Source organism: Brienomyrus brachyistius, chromosome 7 (assembly GCF_023856365.1).
Source record: "Brienomyrus brachyistius isolate T26 chromosome 7, BBRACH_0.4, whole genome shotgun sequence".
Lineage (NCBI taxonomy): Eukaryota > Metazoa > Chordata > Actinopteri > Osteoglossiformes > Mormyridae > Brienomyrus > Brienomyrus brachyistius.
The window spans coordinates 9091903-9110457 of record NC_064539.1 but is presented as its reverse complement, the minus strand read 5'-3'; the positions used below and the strand labels follow the sequence as shown (position 1 = coordinate 9110457).

Sequence of the window (18555 nt, the reverse complement as noted above, 5' to 3'; positions counted from 1 at the left end):
GGCCTTTCGTCTGTAAACAACTCCTCCCCAAGCGCGATGTGGTCCGGACGTGTTGAAAAGCGGTGAGGGTGTGTACCCTATGCTGCCTTATTTTGGATGGAGTCGGTGCGTGGATCCGCGTTACACGCAGAGATTATGTTATCAGAAACGCGCACACGCGAAGGGGGACACAGACAGCTGAAGCAAGCGCACGTTCTCATGGGGCATCCTGGCTTCTGCTTATCGGGACGCAAGCAAATGCTGCCGCTTGCAAAGTCATAAGACGTACCTTTTTTACCCAAGTCGTATGCACCGGTTTAAATACGGTATGAATAGTCAAATAAATACAGTTTCAGTCGCAATTGTGGCGACGATGTCTGGTTTTACGTTTGTTAACAACAGAGATGGAAGTGCTGGGGATATGAGTGAAGTGGGCTACAGATCCAACTCCCCAAATTCTTTAAATTGGGCTTTGAAATTATCCTACGAAAGCTTGGCGGCGTGCCCGGAGCCTTACAATTACACCCAGAGCATCCTCACTGGGTTAAATTATTGGGACCATAAACGCACGGTCTAAACCCGTCCTTTTCATATTTTTAGCACGCTCTCTATAATACACGCCTAGGCCACACTTCACGTGGACACTGCATATCCGACTAATCCGGCGCAGATCGATTTCATATAGAGTCGTTCCTGTGCTCTGACAGCAACACCGCCGTTTAGCACAAGTGACACGTACGACCAGCGATTTTTCCGAGGACAGTATGAAGCAGCGGATCTCATAAGACATCGAAACATTAAAAAATATTTGCCTACTTTGGACACTAGGCGGGGTAGTGGTAAAGGATGTAATATTTAAAATTAAGGACCAGTTACTACGCATGTGATCGTAAGGTAAAAGGGACTTACCTTACGATCGTAAGGTAAACAGCTTCAGTAAATATCGGGATGCATAAATGAAAATTGCAAACAAATATACAAGTTAGTAAAAGCTTTATTATATAGCTTTGCTCTCGTACTATACATATGGGTAAAATTGGATTTTTGTAGTTATCTGTTGTGAAGGAACAACATTTAAAAAGTGCATCGCTGGGTAAGCCTGTGAAGCGGACACTGCCACTGTCTTTGGTGATCTGATTACCGATGGCTTTGATTCCACAGTCACGCGATCACCGCGGAACAAAGCCTTTTCCTGATTGCACCAGAGCCTATCCATTAAACCCATCATGTATAAAAATAGAAGGCTGTTTGTCCACGATAACCTGCCTTGCATTTGGTATCGAGCCTGTGCTGCTTTCGTATGGACTTCCGCTCACTCAGTCGGAAAAGACGAGAGAGCGTGGGCTCAAGGAGCAAACACGGATACAGCTGATAAATGGTTTAACGCAGCTAATAAATGGAGATCCCGTATCAGATGACCCCACAAAGTCTTGCTGATGGATATAGTTTGGACGCAGATCAGAACAAAACCCAGATGCATAACTGCATGGTGGTTATATTTCAGAAGTATGAATGACATTTTAAGGAACCCCCCTCCTTATTCAGTTGAATGAGAGAGGGACCTCTCACCCATTTCCTGGTGTGACCGCAAAGGGGGGGGGGGGGTGTTGCAGCATTAAGGTCCAATATTATGGGCTTGCACTTCACCCACACCCAGGTTAGAAATGATCTATGATGTCATAGGCCTGAACACTGCAGACTTTCCACAGAACAACTGCCGGGCGTGCGTGACATGTGGGGCGGGGGAGAGATGCTGATAGATAAATCGTCTTATTACATAAGAGGGGAAGACAGGGCAGCATGAGACAACAGGAGTTATCGTGCCGTTCCTATGCATGCATGCAGTGTGCTTTTATCTTTAAAACATTTCATGGAGTCAATACTGTTTATACAATAGTGTGTAAAAGCCTTAGTCAGATGTTTAAGGATGTTCATCTAGGGATTTCCTGTATATTTGCTCAGGGAAAAATACTATTGAACAAAAGAACATATTCAAATTATCAGTAACACTATAAAAAAATAAATAATTTCCTCTGTTCTCCAAAAAGTTAGCTAGATGAACTCTTTGGCCCCCAAACCTCTCCTCAGGAGCCTCCCAGCTATTGTAGGTATTCAGTAAATTTTGCCATTAGCTTAATTAATTAATCAATTAAATGAGTTAATAAATGACATATTGATCAGCCAAACAAGGTGGGGTGGTGGTTAAGTCAAAACATTGTATGGGTGTATTGGACGGTTACTGCAAATATTGGGGTGACATTAGGAGAAATTCCTGTCATGTTAATAATGCAGGAGAAGTGTAATGCGAGATATTGTCACGTGTTCGAATGAGACTTACTGAGAGCGCTAACCGACTAGCCCGGTGGCCTGTACTACGAAGTGGGGTTAATGGCTTATCTGGGTAACTTCTCAGATTTAAGGTACCACAGTTTAAATGGACTTCATATTCGTTCACTTATGTTTTGTCCAGACTACCTTAAATCTGACAAGTTACCCCGATAAGCCAGTAACCCCGTTTCGTAATCCAGGTCACTGATCTGCCCTGTTCCCGTGCCGACCACTCCTGTCCTGCACTCCCCCTCTGCTCCTGCTCTGTGTCTGGAATCTTCGTCCTTGGACTGACCACCCCAGCTCCGACCCTCCTGGCTACGTGACCCAGACTCTGCCTCTTGATTCCCTGTCCGGTTGCCCATCCCTGACCACCCCACTTCGCCTTAATCCAGTTCCGCTAGTTTGTTATTCATCATTAATGGTGTGGAGCTACAGAAAAGGGACTCAGTTATTGATGTTTACTAAAGGTTGGCGGTTTGGTGTATTTTCTTTTTTTTTTTAATCATAAAACTCATGGTTAGATGGATGACACCAGTACACATTTGCATTTCAAAAGCTGAAAATACTCAAAAACCGTTTTAGAGTTTTGTCGACTTCGTGGCTTGGGTTTTGACCTCAGACATGCACCACTTGACCACACCTCGTTTTGGAGCGTGCATTCTTTGGAAGTCCTCTGTGATTTCCAAGATCGTCCGGTTCTTTATCTCTGGGAGGTGTCGCCATATAAACGCTGCACAGAAGAGACAGCAGGCCAGAAATACGATGAAGCAGAATTCACCCAGGTATTGCTGTGGAGACACAGGAGAGCTTTCCTCAGGTCATCTGCTGAACCTGTATATACAAAATGCTCAGGACAGTTTCATGTAAGAAAAATTGGCCCCAGAGATGAACTATTTCCTCATGGAGGAAAGGATGGAGATATTCAATGGATGTCTTATGGTCCAAACTATAGAATAGAAGCAACACTTGGGTGTCTGGATCTCATGAAAACTAGTGTGGTTTCAGTACGACTTGAACAAACGTGTGTATTTTTTTGTTGTCTGTTCTATTCAAATATGGCTAATCACAACAGAAAAATAAAAGAACAAATCACACTGAAGTTAAATCCTGTCAAAAAAGCTTTAGACATCCCGACTTGGTAGCCGAGAATTCATCCGTTCTTCAACTCATTCATCAGATTGATGCCCTGCCCTGCTGCTGTCTCCCTTCTTATCCCATCAGAAGCAGCACTAGCCTGCTGTCACCTTCCTGCCACACTGAGACTTAAAAATCTAAAAGTTTTGACTGTGTAAACTAGGATTTTGCCATCCTGTTATTTTGACTTCCTGTTGACCCTTGGAGGTTGGGCTCCCCCTTTGAGTCTGGTTCTCTCCTTCTAGGGAGTATTTCCTTGCCCCTGTCACCTCTAGCCTGCTCACTGGGGACTTTGGACAGGGATAATGTAAAGCACTTGGCGACAACGTAATGTTGTGAAAATGCACCGTACAAATGAAATTGAGTTCAGTTGAATGTTTGTGATCTGACTGAATTACAGCACCATTAGCATAATGGGAGGGGCTCTGGATCCCCAAGGAGCCCCCTGAATAAGTACTTACTACAAGTACAGGGAACAATATTCCGATGAGGAAGAGGGAGATCCAGTTGAGTGAGCCACCGACAGTGTAAGCTGCAGGCTTGTAGGCCTGGTTGAAGATGTCCGAAGCAAGTGCAATCGTCACGCCAGCTGTGAGGCGTGCACACACACACACACACACACACACACACACACACACATTTTATTGAGCCATTCTGACAGCTCCCATCCCCACATTCAGTGCCGCTCATCATTGTTCTGGTCAAAGCAGCTTATTAAAACCAAAAAAAAAAAAAAAAAGCATGACCTAATGGTATAAGAACAGCATTTCCAAGACACCTAGGTCAGTGTAACTATGGAGCCTGGATTTAGGACAGAGCTTGGCTCTAAGATTTTGACATTGAGTAGTTTTCCCAGTTTGGAATATACATACCTGGTCCACTGCCAAAGAAGAAGATGTAGATGAAGATGAGGATCATGCTGCAGTAAGGCATCCAAAACACCTGCTTCTGTAAATGGACACATCAGCTGAATCATACACACACACACACACACACAAAAAAAACAGATTTGTTTAAAATAAAAGCTGAAAATATCCAGGAGTTGAGGAAAAAGTTGATGGAACTCTTCACCACTGGGTCTTCCTTCAAACAGCTGGTGCAGAATGGTGCAAGCTGAGAAAGGGGTGGACGATCCACTTTCGGCTCACAGGAGTTTATTAACAGAAACCCAAAAACCGAAAACACTAGGAACGCTACAAAATAAACAGACTACTAGGGGTCAAAAAGGAAAAAGGAAAAACAAAGACTACAAAAAGTCAAAGGACCAAGGAGCAGGCAGGGAACAAAGTACAAAAATAAAACAACATTCTGAAACACACAGTGACCCACTAAGGAAGTGAACTAAAGCAGGAACATAGATACACAAACCGAACCGGGTAACGACGCAGGAGGACTGAGATGTGAAACAATTAACCAATCAGGAAGGGTGCAGGACAACAAGCAATCAGGGTTGAACACACAAGGACTGGCACAAGAAAGCAGGCATCAGGTGAAACTAATAATTAAATCAAGGAACTGTGAGATCAACAGGAAAAATAAGAAACTGACAAACAAGGAAACAGAATCTAACAGTGGGAAAATAATGAAGGCAGGTAAAACAAAACCAAGGCACAAAGCAAAAAAAAGAATTCAAGTCAACAAAACACTAGAAAAATGGATACGAACGAAACATCAGGGAACAAAATTCAAAAACAGGGGAGTTGGGATTTGAACACACAACTGAGGGATTGACAGGTAGCCACACATTCAGCTCACTGAACCATGCAGCTGTCTAAGGAGCAACACTGAAGACTTTGACAATGGGGAAGACAGGATGGCCAGTGACATCTGCTGGCCAAACGGGGAGGCGGCTCACCTGTAGGTTGAGGGTGACAGTGAGCAGTCCCAGAACGGCAGCCATCATCAAGTTACCTCGGATCAGCAGAACCCTCTTGCCTGTGCTCTCAATTATCATTGCCTGTGAGAAACAAGTTGTCACAAAGACATGTGTGCAGTGGTCAGGGACCTGCTGGTCTGCCCAGACAACAGGGCAGGGAGTGTGATGAACAGAGGAGGCACTATGCCCACAGACAGGCAGGCCTGCTCGGGTGGGGTTAGAGCTGAGTGGATGGACAGAGGAGGCACTATGCCCACAGACTGGCAGGCCTTCTCAGGTGGGGTTAGAGCTGGGTGGATGGACAGAGGAGGCACTGTGACCACAGACTGGCAGGCCTGCTCGGGTGGAGTTAGAGCTGGGTGGATGGACAGAGGAGGCACTGTGCCTACACACTGTTTTCAGACTTGTTTTCATTTAATTTGCACAAGGGTGTACTAAACATTGATAGGATTGTGGAATATCATATGTTTCAATCTTTCAATATATCTAACAGTTTTTTTTTTGCTTTTAGAGATCATGACCCATCCAGCAAACCCAACAAGTGACAGCTAAGAATACATGCAAAGATAGAGGCTCACGCAAGTCAGAGAGATGGCGATCTCACACAGCCCCGTTCCCAGGGTGGCGTACTGCAGCTGGTGAGATGGAATCCCTGCCGTGCGGAAGACGTCCAAGGCATACATGTAGACCTGAGGTGGGGGACACAACTGCTTTGGCATGGAGGGCAGCACAGAGTGAGACATATTTCGGGGTGTGGCTGAATTACACCGAGAAAAGCTACCCTTTGATTGACAATGTCAAGGAAACAGGGTTTGATGGTGCACTGGGTTTTGTCCCAGCAGAGTTCTGACGTAGCCAGCATTCATCAGCTATTTTCTTACGTAACTGAAATGAATCCAAATCTGTTTGTTTGCAATATCTCTCTGGTGAAAAACTGAAATTTGATTGTACATGTGACAAAATGTGTGCAAAGCACAACTTAATTAGTATTAATGTAATTGATTGATTAGTTGATTTATTGATATATTGGTTGGTTGATTGGTTGATTGGCTAGTTAGTTGATTGATTGATACTCACTGCATTGATCCCACAGAACTGGAGGACACTGCAAGTGACTATGACAGTCAACATCTGCCAGCGTACAGTCTGGTCATGGATCAGCTCCCACACAGACCGGTACCGCACCCCCTGGATAGCCGCCCTCTGTAGCAGCATATCCTCAATCTCTGAGATGTGATCTCCCTTACCCCACAGCTGCTGCATGGCTGTGGTGACAGGGGACAAATCAACATCAGAGATGATCCAGCTCACCTTCAACTTTATCTAACCTGCATACCTTAACAAATTTCCTAAGTGTGTAAAGAGCTGAAAATAGTTTGGGTAAAGGTTTACATTAAGCAAAGTTACAGTAATAATAATAATGTTGGGCTGGGCGGACTGAAGAACATGGGAACAGGGGTGGTGGCAAACAAAAAGGGGTTTTATTGAACTCAAAAGAACAACTGGAAATGAGCGTGATCTTGGAGGACCAGAATGGGAGGAGGGAGTGAGGAGTGGCACAGGCAACATGAAGGAATGACATCAATAACCGGACTGGGGAACACAGGACTGGGAAGCACTTTACATACTATACAAGGTTGATAAGAGAGCAAATGAGAGGCAACTGGAGTGATCTTCCAGAATCAGTAGTTTTGATTGCTGTAGTGTGGTAATGCTCATGTAACTGGTCAGTGCTAACCTTTGATTTGGAAATGAGCTTCATCATTTAAAATTACAGCTACACGTGGGACCTTACCCTTCTCACAGCTGGGTCGGTCCCCCCGGTCCAGCAGCAGGTAGTGCGGAGACTCTGGGAGGAAGGGCAGGGTGAGCAGCTGCAAGATGCCCATAAAGCCAGAGAAGGCCAGCAGCCAGGGCCACCGGTCCTCTGAGCCCAACAGCTCCCTGCGAGGAGGGACAGCCCCATCACATGCTCCTGTTTCATTTAAACATATCCTCTTCACAAAGACTTCAGCATCTAATGCATGCAACTGCTGTTTAAATAAGTCAGCGCACGGTAGAATTGACACATGCTAAGATAATAGCTAAAATATCCCTCCTTAATGCTAAGCTATTACTAAAGCTAAGCAAAACGCCTTGGCATCTCACCTGAGTCCCAGCAGTTGTCCAGAGAACTTCCCCAAGGCGACGAAAGTGGCGATAGACACACCCGCTATGCCGCGCAACATCCTGGGGGCGCACTCCACCACATACAATGTATGAACTACCAGGGCAAATCCTTTGGGTAGAGCATTTATAAAGAAGAAAACCTCAACTTTGGTGGAATCCTACATCAAAGCTTCTCTTCAGTGGGAAAATTCAGATCAAGTCTGGTGTAAGATAATAAAGACAAAAACTGTTCTTTGATTCATTGCTGTTGTTCCAATTTCTGTGATATATTGTGCTGGATGGTGCAGTGGTTAGCACTGTTGCCTCACACCTCTGGGACCCGGGTTCGAGTCTCTGCCTGGGTCACGTGTGTGGAGTTTGCATGTTCTCCCCATGTCGTCGTGGGGTTTCCTCTGGGTACTCCGGTTTCCACCCACAGTCCAAAAACATGCTGAGGCTAATTGGAGTTTCTAAATTGCCCGTACGTGTGCATGTGTAAGTGAATGGTGTGTGAGTGTGCCCTGCGATGGGCTGGCCCCCCATCCTGGGTTGTTCCCTGCCTCGTGCCCATTGCTTCTGGGATAGACTCCGGACCCCCAGTAGGATAAGCGGTTTGGAAAATGGATGGATGGATATTGTGCTGGAAGGGTTAAACACTAAACCCTCTATCATACAAAGTTACAATACATTGTTTGGTAGAAAATCATTTTCTACCAGTTTTTCCTCTTGGGGGCACCAAGATCTTACAGAGAGCTACTGATGCCTTCGAGACCTGTATTTAAATATACACACATTCATTTGGGCTTCCTGTGGATGCTTGAGTTTCTAAAGACAAGCCGTTCAAGTGAAGGGGTGGCTTTCGTTTGCCGTCAGGATTTTCGGTGTGTGCCAAATGCTCACTAGGACTGATTCCAGATCATTTCAAACCTTAACTAGACTATCATCCATCCATCTTCCATAATGTTTACCCAGTAAGGTTGCAGGTTCTCCTCACAGGCTGTAATTGACCGCTTGTGTGGCTTTTGTCTCTGTGGACACCAACCTGAATTGACACCATAGAGGAGTCGCCCGATCATGATCATCTCGAAGGAATCTGCGACCTTGCTCAGGAGCATCATGGAGGCCCCGACTATGGCTAATACGTTATTGAACAGTAGGGACCTCTTCCTAGAAAAGCAGTGAGAAGAGCAGGGCCTTCCATGAAATCCATCTCAGTGCAGTTTTAATACACATGTTTTAGTGGAACTTACCAGTTTTAAAACTGTATCTAGAATCGTTCTAATCCAATATAAATCCACATAACTAGATGTTTACTGGATGACATTTTTGTGTCTGGCTCAAAGGTCACAACACTATTTTCACCTACTGAGACTTTCGCCGGTAACTGTTTGGTCTAAGTTCATTTCCTTAACAACCGGAACAAATGGTGCTCTGATTGGACCACATCCCAAAACTGATCTTACCAGCACTCACCTTCCATAAACATGAGCCAACCGTCCAGCAACCAAAGATCCTAGGATTCCCCCGATGCAGTAGATGGAGACAATGAAAGACCAGATGAGGCTCAAAACCCAGGGCTCCAGGGAGAGGTTGTAGCGCTCAGTGCAGGTTTTGTTGACCAGCTCCTTAATGAACTACACCATAGACATGGGTGAGTTAGCATCATCAATTCCTGCAGCTGTCATGCTGATCATGTGCCGTTTCTGAGTTGGGAGGCATAAGCTTTCTTGACTACTGGGGCAAACTTAATATTAAAGACAAGTATCATTCGGTAGCACTTGAACAGCTACTGGGAAGACACAATGGAGTTTCTTCAGTTTTATCTAAAAGGGCCTTATAAGATATTAAGATTTAGTCAGGTAAGATAACTACAGCCAAGACCCAAATGTTATTGTGTGTTGTATTTATTGAGATATTAGAGAAATCACAGAAATCGCTGACTCATTATCTGTCTCCCTCTGTCACTGCCCCCTCCTTCTTTTTCAGAAAATAAATAACTCACTTTAGCAAAATTTAACTTTTCGCACATACAAAAAACAAGATCAAGTGACCCGAAAGAGTGTCACATGAGGAGAGGGTTAATGATGTAATAGCCATGCACACATTCCATCATCACGATGACACTGCAGTTGTACCTCTGGGCAATTCTACACATTCACATTCTTCTATCCTGCTTTTCACACCTGATGTCCGCTGATCCTTAATGGATATTCAGGATCAGCGGACATGCTGTCACGCCACCGGCCGCTGTGCTCTCTTTTCACAAGGCAACTTGACTTTAGCCGTGTGAGATAAACAAGCTCCTTATCTGTTCCACTTGACCAGAATCTCACACACCAAACCACCTGCATGCTGACTCACCCAAACCTAACAGTCCAACATAATGCGCAACACAGCCCATCACCTCCAGAACCACTTCAATCAACTGGACCTCGATCTGGTAGAAAGTAACCAGAACAGGGCGACTCACCGGCGATGGCGAGTTGAGCACAGATATGTGAAATCCATACTGGAATGTCCCACCGGTGCCAAGAATCAGGATGGCTATGACAAACCTCGGGCTTCTGACCTGCACAGAACCACAAAATTCACGGCAATGCTTGTAGAATTACAGCCGAGCAAACAGAGACATCTGACCCAGTGGGTCTCACAGATTTGAAACCAAACTACAGAAAGCACTGAAGAGAGTGTGGTAACTGCCATGTCACTTACCAGGAGAGATATTGCTTGAGTCATTGTATCTAGCTGTGACTTCTGTGTTGTATTAACCTCTGAATCAGCCTCCTACTCGTTTGATCACTTTTTGTCTGGCAGAGACAGGAAGTGGTTACTGAATCACAGTCAAGGTGCTAAATTTTAACTGTATGGAGAAGCCGATGTACCTAGAAGAACCAAAGAGCAGAGGGAGGTCATTTTGTCAGAAGTCCATTCTCAGGACCACCATATTCTGCCCCTTGAGCTTTGTGATTTAGTGGGTAACATTTGCTCTCACACATCATCATGGTAAAAACATAATGTTGGTGTAACGCATTTTTTTGGTCATTATTCTTACTAGATATGATTCCATGGGTGAACACTTACTCTCATTTTGGTTTTTATTTGCCTGCTGTGCACATGAATATTACCAATTAAGTCCCCTCACATCCATCCATTCAGTCATCTACCAACTTCTTGGTCAAGTTCACAAACCCTAATAAGCAAGACATTTTTATTGAATACTAGCTCCCTCTAGTGGTAAGAGTTGAACATTGCATATACCACACACTTGGGAAGAAACCAATTTTACTAATCCCTGTGGTAGAGGTGACGGTGAAACATAGAAGGTGTATAATTTAGCGCAGGTGAAAGAGTGCATGAGTTGAACAGAGTTGGGTCGGTGTACTCTGAGCTGGGTGGGGTTATGGACATGAACCCCAGAAGCACTAAACAAAGAGAATAGAATAGAATAGAATAGAATAGAATAGAATAGAATAGAATAGAATAGAATAGAATAGAATATCATTGTACAGTGTACAATGAAATTTGTTGCCATTCCAGTGACAATGCAGAAGAAAAAAAAGAAAACATACAAGGAAAGAAATAAGGTGCATGTATATACAAAAAGGTAACTATATGTGCTTTAACAAATTTACAAGAAGGATAAAAAGTTACTATATTAGGAGTAAAGTGCAATGCATGGACCATGAGATACTATTGCAATAATTCAGCAGTAACAGCAGGTAAGAGAATGTGATAGTGGTACAAAAAGACATGGTAATATATGGTGTGTGACAGTACAGCAAGTAAGATTGTATATGGCTGGTTATTTAAGGCAACGGCTCTTGGGTAGAAACTGTTCCTCATTCTTAAAGTGTGGGCCTGGACGGTTCTGTATCATGTAGCTGACGGACGGGAGGTAATAGGGGTGTGTGGTCTTTGACGATGCTGGCTTCTCTGAGAAGGTAACAGGTGAAGTAAATGCCTCAGATCCAGTGATCTCCGGTGCTGTGCTGATGACTCGCTTTGCTGATTTCTTGTCAGCAGTAGAGCAACTGGTAAATCACAGTGGGATGCAGAATGTGATGATGCTTTCAATGATGCTGCAGTAAACGTTCACCAATAGCTGTCACTCCCCACTGGCCTTCCTGAGGGATCTCAGGTGGTATAGCTGTTGCAGTGCCTTCTAAATCGGTGAGGTAGTGCTGACTGTCCATGTGATGTCATCTGTAGTGTGGACTCCCAGGAATTCGAACTTGGGGATTCTCTCCAACTGGTCTCAAAACTGGTGTTTTTTAAAGCATATTGTCATCTGACATCAATAGTTATTTTTGTTTAACCTTTATTATGAGTAAAACTGTTATTTCAGCACCAGCTCACCAGATTCTGTACTTCCTCTGTCGGCTGTCTCATAATCAGGGATCAGACCTATTACAGTAGCATTATTTACGTACCTTATTCAAATGCTCTGCACACAGTCCTGAGGTATGCCAGTTACTGACTGTGAGTGCGGAAGAAAGACGTGCTCCTAACCTGAATGCTTGGGGTTATTGGTTAGAGGTCCATTATCCTTTTGCACATATGCTATGGACTATGTCCAAGGGTTTATAAAATAGTTTGTCTTCGATTATTATGTTAAAAGTGAAGCTGACATCCCAACAGAGCATTCTGACATATGACTTATGATGTTCCAAATGAGTGAGAATAGTATGCAGGGCACTGAAGATGCCATCCTTGGTTGACCTGTTGACTTGTTACTTGACTGCACCACCTTCCTGTTGAGTGGATGGACCTCGTTATTCATCATGGAGTGTAAAGTTAGGACACCATCCCTCCAGCACCACTTACAAAGAGTCTCGGCTCATTCTTGTGATGGAACTAGTCTTGACTTTACTCTCCAGCACATAACAGAAAAGATTTGTGGCAATTTTCTTTGCCGTTAAGCAGAAACAGCTGCCTCTGCACTTGTTGACTGCCTCCTAGTTGTTATACCACTCCAGTCCGTCACTGGTGTAGATGAGAAGGTACTTAACACACTGTAACAGATCCCTACTGAAGTCCACCACCGTCGGTTTTGTCTTTGTGACATTAAGCCCTATATGCTTCTTCTCACACCACCCAGTACAATTCTCAATCAGATATCTACTCTACTCTTGCTTCACGGATAAACTGCACAACTGATGAATCATCTGAAGTCTGTGACTAAGCAGGAACGGTGACTGATCTGTCCTTTGAAGCACCCCAGTCTTGCTTAGCATCACTTCCGAACATCAATTTCTGATGCAGACAAATGTTCATTACTGTCCTCTCCTTCTTCTCTGCTTCACCAACTTCCATGACTTTCTGGTTCACTCGATGAATATTTAGTAAAGCATATGTATGAAAGGAAGCACCGGCATTCTTAATAACCAGTGAAATATTTGTATTTCAAATAATCATACAATAGGGGGCGGCATGGTGGTGCAGTGGTTAGCACTGTTGCCTCACACCTCTGGGACCCGGGTTCGAGTCTCTGCCTGGGACACATGTGTACGGAGTTTGCATGTTCTCCCCATGTTGTCGTGGGGTTTCCTCCGGGTACTCCGGTTTCCCCCCACAGGGGAGGCTAATTGGAGTTGCTAAATTGCCCGTAGGTGTGTATGTGTGAGTGCATGGTGTGTGAGTGTGCCCTGCGATGGGCTGGCCCCCCATCCTGGGTTGTTCCCTGCCTCGTGCCCATTGCTTCCGGGATAGGCTCCGGACCCCCCGCGACCCAGTAGGATAAGCGGTTTGGAAAATGGATGGATGGATAATCATACAATATAAATCAGTGATGAGCATAGGTGATTTTACCAGGGGTGAACCCTCACTACTCGATAGATGTAAACTCTATTTGAACATATTGAGTTCAATAAAATTTAATTACATAGGAATTATATAGCACTTTTGCCCAAATGACTGATAGAGCCCCTCCCCAGGTCTGAATTTACATTCAGACCCCCGGTTCTCTCTGTACACGGGTCTATTGATTCCTGTTTGGCAAAGGTGGAAAATTCAGGTCCAGAAAGTTCAAAGGCAGACCAAGGTTTTGTTTCAACCAGCAAACTGAGTACTCTGTGACTGACTCCTTACACTTAGCTGGTTTGCTAAAACAAAGCTTGGTCTGGATTTGTACTTTTTGGACCTGAACCTTCCACCTCTGCTGGTTGGACTCTCACCTTGAACCCCGTGGGAAAGAAACCTAGAGTCCCCCACACTGCTGAGAATGTGGTGTATTACACTGTCACACCTCAACGTGAGAACGCTCATCTGCAATGCTACCGCCGAAACGCAGGGGGCGCGCTTATTAAAGCACTGCCGTCCATTTGCCGACTTCTCGCGTGATTTCGCCGTACCCTATGGCTGACTGAAAAGCATGAGCTGCGGCTGGGAGTGTGATATGAACAGTCTGTAAAAAGCTAACAGTAACTTAAAGGCGACACGTCTGGAATTGGAGGCGCAGTTTTCAATACCTGGATTTTTTTTAGTGTGAACCGTACGCGATCGAAATGAGTTTGCTTGCCAAAATTGCGGAAATCGAGTCCGAGGTACTGAAAATCAATGAATCAACACTACAGGCAGAACCAGGATCATTTAACTGCGTGTCAGACAGTCCGTCCGTCATCGTGTAGAAAGTGCACCTTGTTATTTCTGTCACGTTCAGTTACTTGGTCTCAGTTTTTGGACTGAATCATCAGAAGCCACTTATTCGAAAAATGTTGACGTATATGATGAGTTTACCAGTCGTTGCTGGTTAGCGCGCTCGTGGATGTTGTATGATATTAGCTACTTGAAAACTATTTTAAATTATTTTATATTAAATCATGATCATGAAGGCTTGTAACTTTGTGTCTGCTAACACAATACCCGAACTTTGTTTAGTTCCTATTTTAACTGTTGACGACTGATCTTTTTTCAAGCGAGGGCGTGCATTTTGAGCCCCGGTCCCAAGCCCTGCCTCACTAACGCCCCCGTTCGACTGTATTGTAGATGGCTCGGACCCAGAAGAACAAGGCCACAGCTCACCACTTGGGGCTGCTGAAGGCTCGCTTGGCCAAGCTGCGGCGGGAGCTCATCACACCCAAGGGTGGCAGTGGTGGTGGTGCCGGGGAAGGTGGGCATCGCCGTGGAGACACAGCAAGGAGATCCGGCTCTCTGATTTGTGGTGTTGAGCCACTCATGTGCCACACTGCCATGCCATTCCCTCAGGTTTCGACGTGGCGAAGACCGGTGATGCCCGTATCGGGTTCGTCGGGTTCCCGTCTGTAGGAAAGTCCACTCTGCTCAGCAACCTGGCAGGAGTGTACTCTGAGGTGGCAGCCTACGAGTTCACCACCCTCACCACCGTGCCAGGGGTCATCCGCTACAAGGGTGCTAAGATTCAGGTACGCTCAGGATCTTCCTAGCCTATTTCTTCATCTGACTGAACAACCTCCTCCATCATCCTGACACCTTGTGAATGCATGGGACCTGGTAGATTTGCTCGGGAAGCTGTTCCACGCACAATTTAACCTTTATCAGGTGTGTTAAATACTGATAAGTTGACCGTTTCCTAGTGACACAGATTATCTACAATTTCTATGGTTTTTAAGAAGTGGGCCAAATTTTTGATAGCATTCCGGTGGCAGAGGTGGAGATTTCATGTCCAGCGAGTATAAATCCAGACCCAAATTTTGTTTTGGTCTGGATTTGTGCTCTCTGGACCTGAAATCTCCACCTCTGTCCACTGTTTTCTCAGTGTTCCTGAGCCAATGTGGTGAGTTTATTTATGTTCAATTTTTCTGTCCACCAGCTACTGGATCTTCCAGGGATCATCGAGGGGGCCAAGGATGGAAAGGGCAGGGGAAGGCAGGTCATAGCAGGTAGGAGCTACATACCGTGGCCACTATTTATGGAACAGTTTTATTAGTCTGTTGCCCAGATTACATTTTTCGGGCTCATCCACCTTGTTCCGCACAGTGGCTCGAACCTGCAACCTGATCCTGATCGTGCTGGACGTGCTGAAACCCCTGGGACACAAGAAGCTGATTGAGCACGAGCTGGAAGGCTTTGGGATCCGGCTCAATAAGAAGCCGCCCAACATCGGCTTCAAGAAGAAGGACAAGGGCGGAATCAACTTCACTGCCACGGTGAGCAGAGCGGGGAGCCTCGCCCCCTGCTGGCTGCTGGTGGGATAGCACTGCTGGGGTTTGAAGGCGCCACCTTTCTCTGTGACTCAGTGCTCCCAGAGTGAACTGGACTTGGAGACAGTGAAAAGCATCCTGGCTGAGTACAAAATCCACAACGCAGACGTCACCCTCCGCAGTGACTGCACGGCCGATGACCTCATCGACGTGGTGGAGGGAAACCGGTAAACAGCAGACCTTCAGATTCCTACCCCCCCAAATAAACTTGCATATCACTCCTCCCTCAGGTAATGTATGTGACCTTTCCAACGTAGTGTCACATTCCCACTGACACTCTTCCTTCCTTCGCATTCTTTCTTTCTCCTCCCCTCCTTTTTTCCTTCCACCCTCCTCCCCGTCTTCCTTTCTGCTATTCCCTCCCTCCTATGTTCCTCCTAGGGTTTACATCCCCTGCATTTATGTGCTGAACAAGATCGACCAGATCTCCATAGAGGAGCTGGACATCATCTACAAGGTCCCCCACTGCGTACCCATCTCGGCGCACCACCGCTGGAATTTCGATGACCTGCTGGAGAAGATCTGGGACTACTTGCACCTCGTGCGCATGTAAGCCGCTCGCTCTGGGTGTCACTGAGCGACAGATGACTTTATGACCTATTCAGGCAGTTCTATGTGCCCAGAAAAGCCAACCGTAAACCTCGGGGGCGGGGATGGCGTTTTGCAAATTCGCTACATGACGGCGCGTTATACCGGCATCGCTCCGCTGTTACTGCACTTTTTCACAACAAGCCAGCCGGGCGTGACCGTGCTGCATCTCCTTGCAGCTACACCAAGCCAAAAGGGCAGCTCCCAGACTACACGGCCCCCGTTGTGCTTCCTGACGGACGGACAGCCGTGGAGGACTTCTGCATGAAGATCCACAAGAACCTCATGAAAGAGTTCAAATAGTGAGCATCTCCATCGTACCCGCATGGCTTACAGTCTGCGTAGAGTGACTGCGGCATTCAAGAGCATAATTGCTGTTTATAAATATTTTCAGCCCAAATTTATGCAGCTTGACATGGTATTTATAGCTTGGATCAATTCAATATAAATACTTGACTGGTTAAGGATGGGTAAGTAGTTAAGGTGAGTTCCTTAGCTGCCATGCTACCTGCTGCATGCATGCCTGCCAAGTACTGTTTCTGATCCCTTTGGGGTATATAATGGTATCTTTCCATTTGATCAGCCTAACCCTCGGTCCCACATACAGACATGGCCAGTGAGTAAAATAGGAATTTTCTATCTCCACAGCGCCCTCGTGTGGGGCACGTCGGTCAAGCACAACCCTCAGAAGGTGGGGAAGGATCACATCCTGGAGGATGAGGATGTCATTCAGCTGGTCAAGAAGTAGAGGGACCTTTTAAACCCACCCCCACACACCCCTTCCTGACCACCACACCACGACTGTAGATATGGTTAGGGGCTGGATGGACTTGGGGGCCCACAAAGTGCAAATGGCGTTATCAGTGTTGTCATCTTGTTCTCGTTTTATTTGTCAATATATATGCCTGCAGAGTTTTGTTTAAAACATGCATTTTGGCAAGTATGACTCACTGATCTCTAAGGGTAAAAATGTCTTGGGGATGGTAACGCTGAGAAAGAGGCAATATAACAACCTTATTCCGAAGTGCATCACTTAATTTCCACTGAGGCGATCCTGCTCAAGGTAACATATTTAAGTGGGTAGTTTTTTGTGCTGTAATCATCTACGATCATGGCTAATACAGACATACCTTCCAGCAGGTAGCAATGTCTGAAATGTTTGTAAAGGATATTTTACGAGGCGGATTTAAAAAACGATGGACCCCACCAACAAACTCAGTCATCCATGTTTAACTGGCTCTTTGGCAGAATGTGAATACGTGTGCTTCAAGTCCACTGATACATGGGGAAAATAAATTCTCAAACTGCGTAATTGCATTTCCTTATATACATGCACAGTACTGTTACTATTTTGGTGATATCAGAGGAGGAGCCTGATCAAACTGCGTGGGGCAGCTTTACAGCTGTGATATGTCATTTTTTTTTTAGGGGGGGGGGTATCTAAATGGTTGTCAGCATGTTAATAAGTACTGCAGTGTGCTTTTTGCTGGTTGTAGGCGATTCCTTGTGAGACCATTGAGTAACTAAGAAGACTTGATGAGCTTGGCTGGGAGAGCATGGAGCTCCGGATTCTCGCATTCCTGCCCTTTCCTGCTCCAGCCTGACTGTTAATTACTTAGCCTTGATTGAGATTTTTTTTTTAAATAAATTGATTGCAGCACATGTTTCAGATCAGGCTTAACGGACTGCGGATCCTAGTCTTGTTTCATTAATGCAAGATTTTAAAGAGCGGTCGTGAAATTTGTTAACTTTTCATTTGTGAAATTCAAGTAGAACAGAAGAACTAATTCTATTTCCCGTTTTACCTAGTGTATCGATTATTTAATAAGCTACTATGGTCATAAACCAAAAAGTATTAAGTCCTCTTCATTTACAGCAGTGTGCAAAGATGAAGAGTGTTCAAAGAACTTTGATATTTTCGGCATTCATTTTTTTATTATTTTCAGTTAGCAATAATCTTATTTCATGCGACTGAAAAACGTAATGCATTCTGTGCATTCAGGCCAATCAAGCTTGAGTAATTAATGGTTCAGCTGCAGTGAAAACCAGCAAAATCCCACCATCCTCAGGTCCGGTGCAGGAACCGCCGCATTGGGGCGGAGCAAGTAGCATCACGGTTTATTTGGTGTTATAAATGTCTGAGACAACTCGGCCTGAGAAGGAGCTGAAACTGAGAGTCTGATGTCTTGCATGTTACTAAAAACTGATTTGGGGACATTGTACCAAAAACGGAGGGGGGCAGGGATCAACGGAAAGGCCAATGGTCTTCAGAAGCCCAGAGGGAACATTCATCAGGTTCAACGCTCCTGGTTCATGTGTGGG

The 18555-nt window shown here is 45.2% G+C and overlaps 2 protein-coding genes across 2 annotated transcripts; one reads left to right on the top strand and one right to left on the bottom strand.

Annotated features, from left to right (window-relative positions):
• Window positions 1-955: 955 nt before the first annotated feature.
• slc2a11l (solute carrier family 2 member 11, like) lies at window positions 956-10304 on the bottom strand. The gene is made up of 12 exons (XM_049019974.1): window positions 10181-10304; window positions 9939-10037; window positions 8942-9102; window positions 8511-8635; window positions 7469-7598; window positions 7116-7264; window positions 6398-6585; window positions 5899-6009; window positions 5300-5401; window positions 4317-4392; window positions 3906-4033; window positions 956-3098 (listed from the first exon to the last, which is right to left on the bottom strand). The coding sequence occupies exons 1-12, from the start codon at window positions 10202-10204 to the stop codon at window positions 2889-2891; spliced, it is 1503 nt and encodes a 500-aa protein (XP_048875931.1). The 5' UTR covers window positions 10205-10304; the 3' UTR covers window positions 956-2888.
• Window positions 10305-13804: 3500 nt separating this feature from the next.
• drg1 (developmentally regulated GTP binding protein 1) lies at window positions 13805-17545 on the top strand. Its single transcript, XM_049020978.1, has 9 exons — window positions 13805-14010; window positions 14453-14576; window positions 14672-14847; window positions 15255-15324; window positions 15422-15591; window positions 15682-15812; window positions 16027-16194; window positions 16413-16535; window positions 16882-17545. The coding sequence occupies exons 1-9, from the start codon at window positions 13972-13974 to the stop codon at window positions 16979-16981; spliced, it is 1101 nt and encodes a 366-aa protein (XP_048876935.1). The 5' UTR covers window positions 13805-13971; the 3' UTR covers window positions 16982-17545.
• The last annotated feature ends 1010 nt before the right edge of the window (window positions 17546-18555 follow it).